We start from the raw sequence: 15640 nt of genomic DNA, 5'->3' as shown, positions 1-15640 counted from the left end.
TTCATAATAGCCAAGACGTGGAAGCAACTTAAATGTCCACTGACAGATGAATGGATAAAGATGATATGGTGCATGTATACAATGGAATACTACTCAGCCATAAAAAAGAATGAGATAATGTCATTTGTAGCAACAAGGATGGATCTAGAGATTATCATACTAAGTGAAGTAAGTCAGACAGAGAAAGACAAATACCATATGACATCACTTATGTGTGGAATCTAAACTATGACACAGATGAACTTATCTACGAAACAGACCCAAAGACATAGAGAACAGACTTGTGGTTGCAGGGAGGTTGGGGTAGAGAGGGATGGAGTGGGAGGTTGGGCTTAGCAGATGTAAACTATTATATATGGAATGGATTAAACAAACAGGTCCTACTGTATAGCACGGGGAACTATATTCAATATCCTGTGATAAACCATAATGGAAAAGAATATGAAAAAGAATGTATATACGTATAACATATATATACATATATATATATGTTATAGATACATACATTCTTTGCTGTACAGCAAAAATTAACACAACATTGTAAATCAACTACACTTCAATAAATTTTTTAAAAAAGAGGTCTTTTTTAATTCTCAAGGATTACTAATATCAAAACACAGAGTAAGTCTAGGAGTTTAAGACTTTAGCCTGTAATTTCAATTGACCAAATCATTTCAGTTATTAAAAAGCAGAATTAGAAAATCTGGGATAAACGAATGGGAAGAATGAGATTTTGCTTTTCACCAATTAAATGAATATAATGGGTGCTTAACGGTCATAAATCTGGGATTTAGATACTTAACTTTTCAAAATTGTAAAACCAATTTCAATGAAAAAAAGAATTCCTCAAAACATCAAAGAACACAGTTAAACTCATTTGGATATAAAATAATTATTGGCTCAAAATGAACTGAAAAAATTTTAAAGAAATCATATAATCTTTTGTATGTCAATCTGAGCAAAGTATTGAAAAGAATCAGGTTGAAGAGTCAAAGTTAACATGACTATAATCTGTTTCACACAGTTTCTGACAATACAGTTTTCAATAAAAATTTTAATTCTGAAGTTATAATTAGTATTTTAAAAACAATATAATTAAATTTTAAAATAATATAAATATTTATATCATAACACCTATGTAAATTCATACCTTCTTAAGTAAAGGCCTACATTTTATTAACATTCTGAGTCTCCCGGTAAAGGCATATATTGTTACCTTAGTATGAATATACATTTAGAAATTATTTAAGAAAAAAATTACTATATTTTAATAACATTTCTGGCTACACTGTAGGTGTTTTCACATATTATCTCACTAATCAATGTAACTAGTCTTCTAGACAGAAAGGATTATTAACATTTTTCTTAAAGCAGTTGATTAGTCTGAGGTACAGATTACCTCAGGTAACTTGAACAAAGTAACAAACTAGTGAGTGGCAGAACCAAATGTGAAACCAGATTTGTCTAACTCTTCTAAAGTGCATACTTTTTCTATTACACCAGGTTGATTCTTTAAGGAAAGGTAAACAATCAGTTTCTTCATTATTTTTCTCACAAGAATATAAAATATTACACCAAATAAACATCTTATTTCCATATAAATTGAGTGTTTAGAGTTATTGGGAGGAGCAGGACATTAATTTTTGTCTATGAAGATAAAGTTGAGTGCTCTCAGTTAATTATATGATAGGTAATAATGAAGAATCTATAAAGAAAAATCATTCTGTAAACATGGTTCCCTAATACTTTCTCTTCTGAACTAAACTAACTTTTTTGAAGTCTACTGACCTATTAAAACAGATGTATTCGATAGTCTAACAAAGGCAAAGATAGACTGTCAAAGACAATAGTCTTTTTCATTTATCACAAGCCTGGTAATTCATTAGCCTGTCAATCAACTGCACTACTAGAGAGATTTGTGAAAGTAGAATGAAATAGCTTACCGTGCACAACGATGTCTTTGTGATTTTTAGGGTAAAATCTGAAGAAAACTCCAAATCTGAGACACATGTTGTATGGCAATCTATATGCTACCCGTTAAAAGAGAGTGGAGGGAAGAACTTAGTAAAAATAGTAAAAACAAAACCAGAAGCAAACAGATAAGTATTCCTTCTTTTTTTTACGCAAAAAGGACTACTGTAAACCAATGCTTTGCCAACTTTAATCATTCACACCCCACTTTGGGGATTATTTCTAAATTTAAGGGCTACTAGCACTATTATTCAGTTAACTTTTCTTTAAATCAAATTAGTATTTTTTACTTAGATTTCTTATAAGAATAATATATATCAAATCATGGCTCTGTTGTACTAAAGTTTTTTCTAAGACACATTAAAATACCCTCAAATAAAAAATGTTTTCCTGTGTTCCAACTAAAATCATTCTGTATACCACCGGTGGTATACATTTACAATAAATTATGTGTGATAACAGTTCATATTTGTGTAGGAAATGCCAACTTGAAAACATATGCTATTTAAAAGGACAAGGTGTTTTAGAATTCACTCTTGTAAGTGCATCTGAAGTTTCTTACATACTAGGAAAAACCACAACAATTCCAACCAACAAGCAAAACCAACTATGAAGATTCACTTCAGGAAAAAAAATTGTCAAATATCCTTATTTTCTTATTCTGCCCTACCTAGTTCAAATCCTTCTCCATGTCACTATGCAGAGTAGATGGACTCAGCTACAACAGTGTGACCAAATGATGCTGTAAAGGCTGTCAACATTTGACTTACCATGAGTAGGTATACAGTGAATACAATTCATATGACTACCTGAGACATTACTCTATTTTAAATAGTTTGAGAAAATTTTTAAAACGTTACAGCATGGTTGCCTTTTATTTATAGGAGGATTGCAGAACACAGAACATACTATATTTACCTAAACAAAGAAAATAACAGAAAGGGTGTATGTGTGTATATATATATATACATACATATACTTTTAAACACCTTTGTTTATCAGTCCTAAATTTTCTATTTCAACTATTTTATTTATTCACAGAATTTTTGGCATTAAGCAAAGAGATAACTAGAGAGAGAAATTAGCACACCCACATGACCCTCCTCTTTCTGCTCAGTCTTAATGCTGAGTTGGCTTACACCCCTACCCTGAGTCAAAGAATCCAAATAAATCCCTTACACTCAGTATACCAGGGCAGTGAACAGTCCTACAGTCATTAACCAGGCTGTATTTTTTTTTTCTTAAAAGCTGAATGCTTTTTAATCAGATTGTTGTTGTTGAAAAACTTTATGTGTTAACTTAAAATAGTTTATCAATTTAAGAAAATTAATGAACACTAACTGAATATCTACTTTGTGCAGAGAACAACTATTGATACTATGAAAGTAACAGTGGACTAAAAAAGAAGAGACAATGTTCTGAACTTAACACTGAACAGGCTATATTTACTTGATGATACAATTGAAACAGATGAATTAAGAAGTCTTTTAAAAAAGCAATAGGATTTTCACTCACTGCAAAGTTATTATTCCACCCATGTAAATTCGACATAGCAAAACTGACAATAAAACTAGAGATTAACATGGTGAAGAGTAAGATTAAAACACAAAAGGAATTAACTAAGCAATGTGAACATAGTAGGGTTTTAGTTTCATGGGCACAGTCACTATAATTACTTAATCTGAAAGGGCTGGAAGAAATCTGAATGAGAGAAGTTGTGTGAAACATATATGAACGAATAATCTGGCTGCTAGGATAATGCCAGAATGTGCTGGTGAAGCAGAAATGACAATACAGCAGCACTTTTTGCCTTCACTAAGCCAAAAAAAATGATTCAACCCTTCAGTATAAGGAACTTCAATATATAAAGAGAAGTGATTCCAAAGGGATGACACAGTGAACTGGCAAATATTATGACATCAAGCTGCTTTAGATTAATTAAAATAGAAAGAATAATTACTGTTTTGAAGATACATATATAAAATCAATATATTAATTTGAAATACTAAACTCATAAATGAAAACTAAGAAAAATAGCCATACCGTTAAAGAAAATAAAATTAGTAAAATACCTACCTTAATACTACAGGGGTCTGAAATAAGAGTCTCTGGATCTAAAACTTCCACCACAGCTTCTGGAATAACTGCTTTCTTCATGCAGGACATGTCAAAGCCATAGACATCATCCCAAAAAGTAATTCTATCAGCATGTTTATTCATATCACTTACTGCCACAAGGCTGATAGTGCAAATATCAGGGTAGACTGTAACAAATAAAACATCCAACAATCTAGCATTAACTCTCTATAACAAAATATAATTTTTAAAGTCTAAGTATAAATATCAAATCCAACAGTACAGATTGCTAGCAAATGATTACTAGCAGCGGGGGATTAACAAAGGTGTAGATCAGAGAAAATAACCAAGTTCCATGTTGTAGCCTCTTTAAAAAAATAATAAATAAAAGATTTCTATTACTGTGATGGTAAGATTAAAACAAAGATTTCAATGATGGGTTCCCACTCAAATTATTTAAAAAGGATGGACACAATCGTGAAATAAACATATTTATTAACATTAAACATGCTGACTGTAAAAGAGGTACTAGATGGTACTAGATGAAACTCCTCTGAAACGTGAAGAGGCAAATCCTTTGAAAAGGTGTGTTGTGTGATAGAATTTTACAGTTGTGTAGAAGACCAGTTCATATTACCCTCTCTTATTCATTATGAAACGTAAAATTTATGAGCACCAAATGTGTGCTGATAAGTTATTCTAATTTACAGACTGTGGATACATGTCCCTACTCAAACTTACATTTACACAATTCTGACAAATATATTAGCAATTATTAGTGATGTAATAAATACTAAGAAAGGGGAAGCACAAGTTACTAAGGGACCTATAGAAAAAAAGAGCTAACTCAGATTTGGCTGTAGCAGGGGAACAAGGATATTGTTTAAGGCAAAAACTGAAGACCAACTAAGTTACCAGTGGGAGGGGAAGAGTGTTCTAGGCAGAGCGGGCAGTGGGCATGTAGGGGCACAGTACACTCCAATTTGAGAGGAACAGTGAAACAGAAGGCGACAAAGGAGGGACCAAAGAAAACAGTGCTGAGTAAACCACATTGATAAATTAGACTTTATTCTAAGAATAATGATAAGCCAGCGAAAAATTTTACATAGGGTAGCAACTTGATCAGATTTTGGTCTTAGAAAAGCCACCTTGAGTGCAATGTGGAGAATAAAGGTAGGGAGCAAGACTAAGAGACAAACTAAGAGATAAATGTAATAATACAGGTGATCTGAAATAGAGTGATGGTTGTGGGAATGGAAAGGAGGAGATACAGTCAAGGGGTGTTTCGGAGGTAGAACTCATAGGGCTGTAAGACCGCCTGGCTGTGAAGGTGAGAAAGAGCAAAGAGTCAAGGATGACACGGTTTTAGACTTAGCAACTGGGTAAACTGTGGTACTAACCATTGTAATAGGAAATTTAAAAAGGGCAGATTCAAGAGGAATATGAGAGTTTAATGCTTATGAGACAAACAGGTAAAAATATCCAACAAACAGCTGACTATACAGGTCTGAAATTCAAAAGCAGTGATCTGGGTTCAATATATAAATTTGGAACCATGGGCACATAAATGCAAGTATAAGTTATGGGAGCTTATGAGGTCACCTAGGGATACATAATGAGTAGCAGAATTTAAGGGATGAGTAGAAGAAAAGGAGGCTGAAAAGAAATGGCTGAGAAGCTAGACCACAGAAGTAAGAAGAAAACCAAGAGAGTAAGTGTTAAGAGAGGTAAGGGAAGAGAGTGTTCAGGGAGAAACTCTCTTCTCGTAACTAGTAAAAGTCTTTATAACACAAAATTTAAAAAATAATATTGAGGTTCTCTTTTTGGGACTAATAAATAGCAAAATTAACTTTGTCCTTCAAATGTCAACATTTAGGGGATTCGTGAATTAAAATATAAGTTACATACCCCTATATCAACAAACTGAAAGCAAGTACATATGTGCCAAAGAAATGCACAAAGGAAATAATTTTACTATGATCAACTAGTCTTCAGACTTAAACAGCAGAGAAATAACCCTCTCCTTCCCCCAAACTCTGTTTCTCTCCACAGCTGCAGGAATTTTATTATTCAATGACAGCAGCACTAAATTATCTTCTCAATAAAGCCCACGATAAGGTCTGCTGGCATCAGAGCAACTGCTTCTTCCAAATCTGACATGTGAGACACCCAGAAAAAATAACTGGTGCTATGTCACTGATAAGAAGTTTCTCACATCTTCTCTAAGGGGGCATGTAAGGCAGATATGATAGCTGCATTGGGCTGGAGTCGACTGCTGTGTAAACTGAGTTACTTCTACCCTCCTCTTCCTCCACGGACGTGTTAAACCTCTTGACTGTTTAAATTTCTGATCAATACAAATTCTTCAAAGTAAATGATGTGCTACTGTAAATGCTGACCCAGCAAGAGTATCTGCTACAGGAAAGGTATGTATTTTTAGTTTCCTGAACCAGGTCCTTACTATGAGAAGCACTGAAGAAGAAACAGAATTCTGAAGCAATGTTAGATAGTTGGCGACTTCTTTTTGTATACTTTGTCAGACTTAATATGACCATCATGTAAGCTTTCCAACATTATATCCTGTTAATTTCACCCTTAAAGAGGAACATAGTAAGGGTAGAGATCAGGGGTCAGCAAACATTTTATGTAAAGTGACTGCTTTAGGTTTTGTGTATGGTCTTTATTGAAACTACTCATCTCTGCTGCTATGATGTGAAAGCCCCAAAGACAATATATAAATACACGAGCCTGGCTATTTTCCAATAAAACTTTATCTACAAAAACAGGCAGCACACCAGATATAGGTATCCCTGATATAGATGAGGGAAAACCGGATGAGGGAGGTCATTATCAGGGCCATTATACTGCGCTACTTCTGGAAGCACCACTGTGTCCAAATATCCCCTGGAGTTGTGCAGTGTACATTCAAGCTAGTTAACATGGTTCACAGAGTTCTTCTATTTTAGAATATTATTAAAAATCTTAGTGAACTTAAAATACTTACTATCTAGCCCTTTGTAGAAAAAGTTTGCTGAACTCCAGCTCTGTATCAAGCAATATGATGTACTAGTCAGTAATATTACTACTAAGAAATAAGGACAGCTTTTTCATTCATAAGGAAAAACTATAAGTTACTAAAACTAATCAAAAAGTTTTGAAACTATGTTGGTAATAAGAGAAACAGACTAAAGAGGAATATGATTTAACTTTTCCAAGGTTTACTTATTTATTTATTATTAACTTATTAATTAATTAATTTGGCCGCTCCAGGTCTTAGTTGTGGCACGTGGGATCTTCATTGCGGCATGCGGGATCTTTTAGTTGAGGCAGGCATGTGGGATCTAGTTCCCCAACCAGGGATTGAACCCAGGTCCCCTGCATTGGGAGCGCTGAGTCTTAACCACTGGACCACCAGGGAGGTCCCTCAAGGTTTATTTTTCAAGCTAATTATATTTCACAAAAATACAGAAAATCAAAAGAATAAAATAAAGTACAGAAAATCATGGTTCCTGTATTTGTTAGAATTTAGAAATGAAATTAGTTTTTATCTTTCAGTTAATAAGATCTATGAATATTTATGAAAGACTTGTTATCAATGCTATAGGTCAATTTGATTCTTTATCCACCTCCTCATAGCTGGCTAAAATTTTGGGCCACTTGTCAGAATCCTCACTAACCCTTTACCTTCATATTCTGACACATTTGTCACCTGATTTTTGTCAGAAAGAAGCATAATTGAATAATTATTCCTTCTTGTAGGTGAAATTAATGAAGTGTTGATTGGACAAAAACACCCTCTTAACAGACCATTTATAAATTCATGGCTTTGACATCTGTGTCCTTCTCGATTCACTGCCCAGAATTCATCTGTCACTAGAACAGCTCACATGGTGAACAGATAAAGATGGGAAATCCTTTATCCCTTAGAAATGCCTCACAAACTTTTGGACACTAAAGGATAAGACTGAGGTGCATAAAGAAACAATTCCTAGTAAACACTAGCATCACTGCTTGTATATAAATAACCAGAGAGGTAAAAGGTTTAGAATGAAAGGAGATAATAAATAAATCAAAACAGACTGTCCTTTTCACAATATATGTGAACCACATGGAGATAGACTTCAGTGAAATAATAGTCAACAACACAATGACTGACATGCATAAAAAATTTGGGAGTTGAATAAGCTTAAAAAATTAATTATATAATAAGGTTATCTTAAAAATTAACTAATATTTATTTGGAAATTGGAACATTTTCTCATCGTTAACTTATAATAAACATATAAGTAGTGATTAGGACCACATTCTAAAGCTTAACTAGGCTAAAATGTTGCTGCAATATGCATTGAAAAATTATAACATGAAAAAAAGAGTAGAAAATGACACTACTGCAATATCACTGAACAAAACAAAAATAATAAACATGGGAAAAATAGATTTGAAGATGAGGAAGTACACAGTAAATTATGGAAATACTAAAGAAACCTCTAAGCACTATGAGACAGTGTTAGTGGCTGATTACACTGAGATATGTACTATACAAACAGCAGGTGATAACACCATGATGCCTAAATTCATTTCAAAACTTTTATAAGGTATATAACCTTAACACTAATCTCATGTTTACCAGCTATAACTCAGGAGGGGAATTAACATTTATTGAGCAACTATTTTACGTCAAGCATCTCATTCAGACTTTTGACTGATTCTATAAAGCTTGATTATAATCCTCATTTTTCAGATAAGGAAACTGAAATTCAGAAAAATTAAGTAACCTGCCCAAATTACTGGTCTTCATCAGCTAACTAGGTAACTAATCATCTGATAAAGCAGGGATTTAACTCAAGGTCTGACTGCAAAATCTTTATGCTTTCCATTTATTCATGATGCCACATTTTATGCTTTTCAAATGGAAAAAAAGGAAAGAGGAACTCGACTACCCCACAGTAAATGGGTACCTGTTGGAGAAGAGGAAGGAAAAAAGGGTTGAGAAAGTTTAGAGATTAATAAAATTTCAGGGCAAAGTGAGGAAAATGGAAACATTCAGCCTTACCCATTCCATCTGAGTAAAGGAATGAAGTGATAAGGTAAAAGAGATCCTAAAAAGGAGAGCAACCAAGCAGAAATGGGGGAGGAGTCAGTAAACTCTACAGCTCAGCTTTCTACAGAGAGGGAAATAGTAAGAAAAGTATATTTGTAAACGTGGACTTTATAACAGAGGCAATTTCTTATTAGCATATCAGGTTTCCCATGCAAATTCTAATGCAAAACCTGAGAGAGACAGATCTGTCAGTGTATATAGTACATATCTGCCACTCTATTTTGCTGCCCCCCTCTGAACTGTTTGAGAGATTTCCTATGTTGAAGCAGGGCCTACTTCCCTCTATAAAAGCTGAAAATGACAAAAACTTGCTTTCCCTCCCTCCCTCCCTCGCAAGTTAGGCATGAGCACATGACTTAGGCTCTACTAATGATATACACCTAAACCTGTGTCTACTTTTCAGAGGCAGCAATACCTACTGCTGGGTACATCTTAAATAAACTCTTACGACAGGACTCTTCCCCTAGATTTTGGTTCAAAAGGATCTGACGTGGAGTCTGAAGATCCATATTTTTAACAAAAGGTCCCAGTGACTGGGATGGTCTGCCAAGATTAGGAAACAATGACTTAGGAAACGGCTGTCTTAGTAACTTGCTTTGTACTGAACATAGTGCTCAACTTTATAATCCTGACAACTATAAATCAGAGAAGATGTACACCGTGAAGGACCTCATAAGAAAGTTGAGTTTTGTTCTGACCATATGAGGGGGGAAGAAACCTTTCATTTTCCTTGCAATGAAAGGCAATGAAAAGAACATTCTTTTCCGGTACCATGGAAGATGTCTCCTTTTATGGGCACCTACATTTCTATTCAACAATTATGATTTTACAAAACTGTTATCAGTTCTGAGGAAGTTTCAAAGCAACGAATTATTTCTTTGTGCTCCTACAATTTCAGTTGGTCCAATTCCGGAGGATGTCAACCCTGATTACTTGACTAAAGTGGAGTCTGCTAGGCTTCTACATGGAAATTTACTCTCTTCTCTTTTGTAATTAGTAGATATTTTGTGCGGAGATTCTTGGAAACTAGGTAAATATTCCATTCTTAAACTTTCAGATTATTCATTTTATATATAAAAACCTTTTCAGTAGCTATGAAGATGGGCATGATTTTGCTCCTTAATGCTAAGCCCTATTCATATAATTATATAATATTTTGCCCAAATTCCCTTTTGTTTGGTAGCAGTATCATGACTTTTTTTCTATTTGCCTGAGTATCTTTTTTTTTTTTTTTTTGCGGTACGCGGGCCTCTCACTGTTTTGGCCTCTCCTGTTGCGGAGCACAGGCTCCAGATGCGCAGGCTCAGTGGCCATGGCTCACGGGCCTAGCTGCTCCACGGCATGTGGGATCTTCCTGCACCGGGGCACGAACCCGTGTCCCCTGCATCGGCAGGTGGACTCTCAACCACTGCGCCACCAGAGAAGCCCCTGAGTATCTTTTTTAACCCAAGTTTAACTTTTCTATATAATTTTGTTTTAGGTGTGTCACTATATAGCACACAGAATTGGGTTTTCTCTTGTGATCCAGTCTGAAATTCTTTTTCATTTAATAAATGAATTTAGTCCATTTACATTATTGATGAGAACTTTTTCTTGTTCACAACTCTACCATTTTATATTATTCTGTATCTGTAGTTTTTGTTTTATTTTGTTTTTTAAGTAGTTCAACTACATGGTCTTTTTGCTTTTTTCCTAAGTATTAATTCTTTTATTTACAAAGTTTGCCTTTTTGTTCTAGTAGCTAACTTTATAATTACAACCTTATAGAATATCTTTAGTTGTCTATTTTTAACAGTATTTACTAATCTCCTATTGCGAGTAATGATAAAGTTAGTATATTTCCTTGTTCTTCCCTTTCCTTTCCTCTTCTTAATCACCCAATTGTTTTTTTAATTACAAAAAGAGATGTATTGATAATACTAACAACAATTACAGAAGTAAGTAGAGAGTTAGTACAGAGTTTTAATATATTTTTCAAAATAGCTAGAAATCAAATTATGTCATAATTTATTTGACCTGAAGGAGGTGGAAGATGCTGCTTCATTCATTCATTCATTCATTCATTCATTTATGGCTGTGTTGGGTCTTCGTTGCTGTGCGGGGGCTTCCTCTAGTTGTGGCGAGAGGGGGCTACTCTTTGTTGCAGTGCATGGGCTTCTCATTGCGGTGGCCTCTCCTGTTGTGGAGCACGGGCTCCAGGTGCACGGGCTTCAGCAGTTGTGGCACATGAGCTCAGAAGTTGTGGCTCGTGGGCTCAGTAGTTGTGGCTCATGGGCTCTAGAGCTCAGGCTCAGTAGTTGTGGTGCACAGACTCAGGTGCTCCGCAGCATGTGGGATCTTCCCAGAGCAGGGCTTGAACCCGCGTCCCCTGCGTTGGCAGGCGGATTCTTAACCACTGCGCCACCAGGGGAGCCCTCATATATTTTTTTTAAGTCATCTCTATTGAGGTAAAATTTACATGCAGTAAAACTCACTCTCTGTCCTTTTTGATGTATAATTCTATGTGATTTGATAAATACAAAGAGTTACACAATCACCACTACAATCATGATACAGACAGGATCAATGACCACAAGCCTCACCATTCAATTTTAATCAACAGTATCATTTTAATATTACCTCTGTAGTGCTAAATGTGCTCTAATGCTATTACTTGAGTTGTCAGCTTTAAATGATATCCCATAAATTCCTATTAAAGATAAATCTGGGCTTCCCTGGTGGCGCAGTGGTTGAGAGTCCGCCTGCCGATGCAGGGGACGCGGGTTCGTGCCCTGTCCGGGAAGATCCCGCATGCCGCGGAGCGGCTAGGCCCATGAACCATGGCCACTAAGTCTGCGCATCCGGAGCCTGTGCTCCGCAACGGGAGAGGCCACAACAGTGAGAGGCCCACGTACCAGAAAAAAAAAAAAAGATAAATCCATTTAAGTATACACACTTTCCCACCTACCTCCTGCATTCCCTTCACAATTTTTGTGAGATGTGGTATTTGACACTTTTAGGGTATAAAGCATTTACATTCTATGCTGTCATCCTAAAATATACATTGGTTTTCATCTTAACTCCTTGTAAAAATATGCATTGATCTCAACCTAACATTTTCTTGGTTTTGCTCCTGATCTCTTGGTTGGCTGAATGTAAAACACAACAATTTCTGATATACAATTAGTAAGTCTTAGCTAATAATAAACGAAAATAGTAAATCCACTTTCACTAACTTTACAAAACTTAAAAAAAATTTTTTTATTTGGCCACACCCCATGGTTTGTGGGATCTTAGTTCCCTGACTAGGGATCAAACCTGGGCTCACAGCAGTGAAAGCGCAGAGTCCTAACCACTGGACTGCCAGGGAATCCCCACAGAGCTTTAACAGTAGTAACTGAGTACCTCTAAAGTACTGTGGAATTGCTTGGTGATAAGGAGCATGAATACTCAAGTTATTGGCTGACTGTCTTTTATAAAGGCTTTACTCCATGCCATTAAATATGAAGTGAGACATAAACTGAACCTGGATTCATGTAAAAATAAACTGTGGTCCCTTCATGCTTATATGGTCTCCAACAGTCTCCCTCTCTCATAATTCAATCATTCTTTCTAAAATCTTGACACTGCTAATTGCTTAATTAATCTTTCCTTCAGAAAAACATGAAAGAAAACTTTGTTTACAATAAAAGAATGAGTATCTAGATGATATTTATTCACCAAGGCATACTTAAATACACAAAATAGGCTAAACCACTTCATGTTACTCATTTCTGACTTTTCCTACTTTTCTTGATTCTTTTAACAAGTAACATTCAACAGCACTGCTTATGAAGTTAAATGCTGACCTCTCTTCAATATACCTCCAGATTATCTTAGTGCTAACAGCAGTTATATAAAAATATGGAAAGAGCTAGAATAAAGCCTCCACTTTATCCCTTTGATGATGGGAAATAGCTCTGCCACTGTTTCAGCTATAACCTCATTATTCACATGGCAGTAAGTTCTTAATGAATTTCATCAAGAATTCAATTTAAATGTATTAAGTTGCTGTCAGTCCTTCAGTAAGATCAATGAACACCACTCAGGGAGGTATAGAAAGTTTTCTGAATCTTCCCTAGAACAACTTCAAGGCAAGAATTAGATTAAATAAAATGCACCTTAGTAAAGAAACAAGGGATACTGAAAAGAACAAGAATACTGGAGTCTGGCAGATCTGAGTTTAGAAAAGAAAAAAAAATTCAAGGCTTGGACACTTAATATGTACCATCCAGGACACCTATGTTTCTAAAATCATAAAGGGCTGTTGTGAGGATTACAACATGTGAGGATTACATGTAATAAGATAAATAAAGGTACAGTATATTATTTGGCAACTACTGGACAATCAACAAATGGTAGATAATATTAGTTTTTAGTCATTAAGTGTTGTTGTCTTTAAAAGACAATCACTGCAGTTATTGAGAGATACAGCCAATTGTTGCAGGGTAAAACATATCTAAAAATTCTAGCCACGTTCACGTCAGGTATCAGAAGCATATCTTGAATTGGTTGCAGGAAATACAGTGATAAAATGAGAGCATTTTGAAAAACAAAGGCAATCTATTTAAATGCTATTATAAAAAGAACTCAACTGTACTGGAGAATTTTCTCTGTGCTTTATGTTTTGGCCTTACTGATTTTTACTGCCAAAGTAATTTCATAGAACATGGATGGGCAGGAGGCATAAGTATGGTCAAGTGCTTTATGTCACCAGTTCAAAATGTATCCTCCTTTTCACCCACTTTTATATAACAGTTTTATCAACTGTACTCTGACCATGAAAATGATTTACTGGTTCTGAAGCTTTGAGAAAGCGAAGGTACAGGGAAAGGTGAATGAAGGGAGACATGCTATTCAATTCAGTTTTAATGATTCAATGCAAAAAACATGTATGATGTTCTATCTATGTTCCAGGAGCTGTGCAGCTCAGTGAAGAGCCAAAGATGAGCAAAACATAACCCCTGAGAACATTTATTTGTATACAACTGTTCATAGCAGAAAGCCTGTAAAAACACAATCTCACTTTGAGTACGCAGAGCTAATATGATTAAAAGTTCATCATGGCCATGAAAAGGAAGCCTTCCAAATTTATTGGGATCTATTTAAAAATACGATTGGGTATACCGTGGTTTAAAAACTTAGTAGAAACCACTCACTACTTAAATGCTCTTGTTAAATTACAAAGAAGCCAGGTTTATACATTCAGTGAAGTCATGGAATATTTGCTACCAAAGTGAATGATCTCCAACCTAGTATGAAACATTCTTTTGGGAAAAAACAAAAACAAACAAACAAAAAAACCCTAAATGTCACAAAGATTAAAAATCAAAGAGTCTCTGTTAGATTTTTATTTGAATATCAAAAAGCTTCCAAATCTAGTCCTTAGTATTTTTATTAAAAGTGTTCATAAGAATACCATTAACTTAAGAGTCCTGCATATCTTATTAATGTTCTACTATCAATGGTACACTAAACAAATGTCTTAAATCTTCCTCTGATGGAAATGTCTTTCATCTCTATTGGGAACTTTCTCAGTCATGCATAGTTTATTTGAAATCCAAAGGTTCATTTGGTTCTGCCAGACTAAAATTAGATGACTAAAACTAGAATTTTATACTCACCCGATCCTCCTTTTGCCAAGTATTTGTTCTTTGCATAAAGGACAGAATCTAACATGGACTCAAAAAGAAGAAAATAGCCCTGTATAAAAAAAGAAAAAATGGATTTTAGAAAAGTGCAGTATCATCATATGCAGTTCAATTTAAATATCTGGCTAGTGTTTTAATGGAAAATATACTTTTTGTCTCTACCATATAATATTCTGCAAAGTTTGAAATTATTTTTTGCAGTAAATTCTCCACATAATAATTATTAGAAAATCAGGCCAGGGAATGGACTTGAGGACATGGGGAGGGGGAAGGGGAAGCCGGGACAAAGTGAGAGAGTGGCATGGACATATATACACTACCAAATGTAAAACAGATAGTTAGTGGGAAGCAGCCACATAGCACAGGGAAATCAGCTCGGTGCTTTGTGACCACCTAGAGGGGTGGGATAGGGAGGGTGGGAGGGAGGGAGATGCAAGAGAGAGGGGATATGGGTATATATGTATATGTATAGCTGATTCACTTTGTGATACAGCAGAAACTAACACACCATTGTAAAGCAATTATACTCCAATACAGAGGTTATAAAAAAAAAAGAGAAAAGAAAATCAGGCCAGGGTACAAAGTGGATCCAGAATGTTTATTACAGCAGAATATACTGAACCTTCTCTACCTGTGCTTCCACTTTCTAGACTATTATTTCTTCCGCATTAAAAGGAAACTTTCAGATAGAAATTGCTAATGTACCCTATAATTTCCTGGAATACTGCAATATTAATCTAGAGCAATAGTTCTCAACTAGATTTTGCCCTTGGGGGACAGTTTTGATTGTCACAACTGGGTGGGGGGCAATGCTGATAAACGT

The 15640-nt window shown here is 35.1% G+C and overlaps 1 protein-coding gene across 1 annotated transcript in view; it reads right to left on the bottom strand.

The window, feature by feature from the left end:
* PRMT3 (protein arginine methyltransferase 3) overlaps window positions 1-15640 on the bottom strand; it is a 148839-nt gene that overhangs the window by 49372 nt on the left and 83827 nt on the right. The window contains exons 11-13 of the mRNA XM_082628932.1: window positions 14791-14869; window positions 4048-4235; window positions 1944-2030 (exon numbers count right to left, since the gene is read on the bottom strand). Of these exons, the coding sequence (XP_082485058.1) occupies window positions 1944-2030; window positions 4048-4235; window positions 14791-14869 (354 nt within the window). The remainder of the gene's footprint in view (window positions 1-1943; window positions 2031-4047; window positions 4236-14790; window positions 14870-15640) is intronic.

The sequence above is a fragment of the Mesoplodon mirus genome, assembly GCF_964341445.2.
Source record: "Mesoplodon mirus genome assembly, chromosome: 7".
Taxonomy (NCBI): Eukaryota; Metazoa; Chordata; class Mammalia; order Artiodactyla; family Ziphiidae; genus Mesoplodon; species Mesoplodon mirus.
This window is presented reverse-complemented; position numbering and strand designations above follow the sequence as displayed.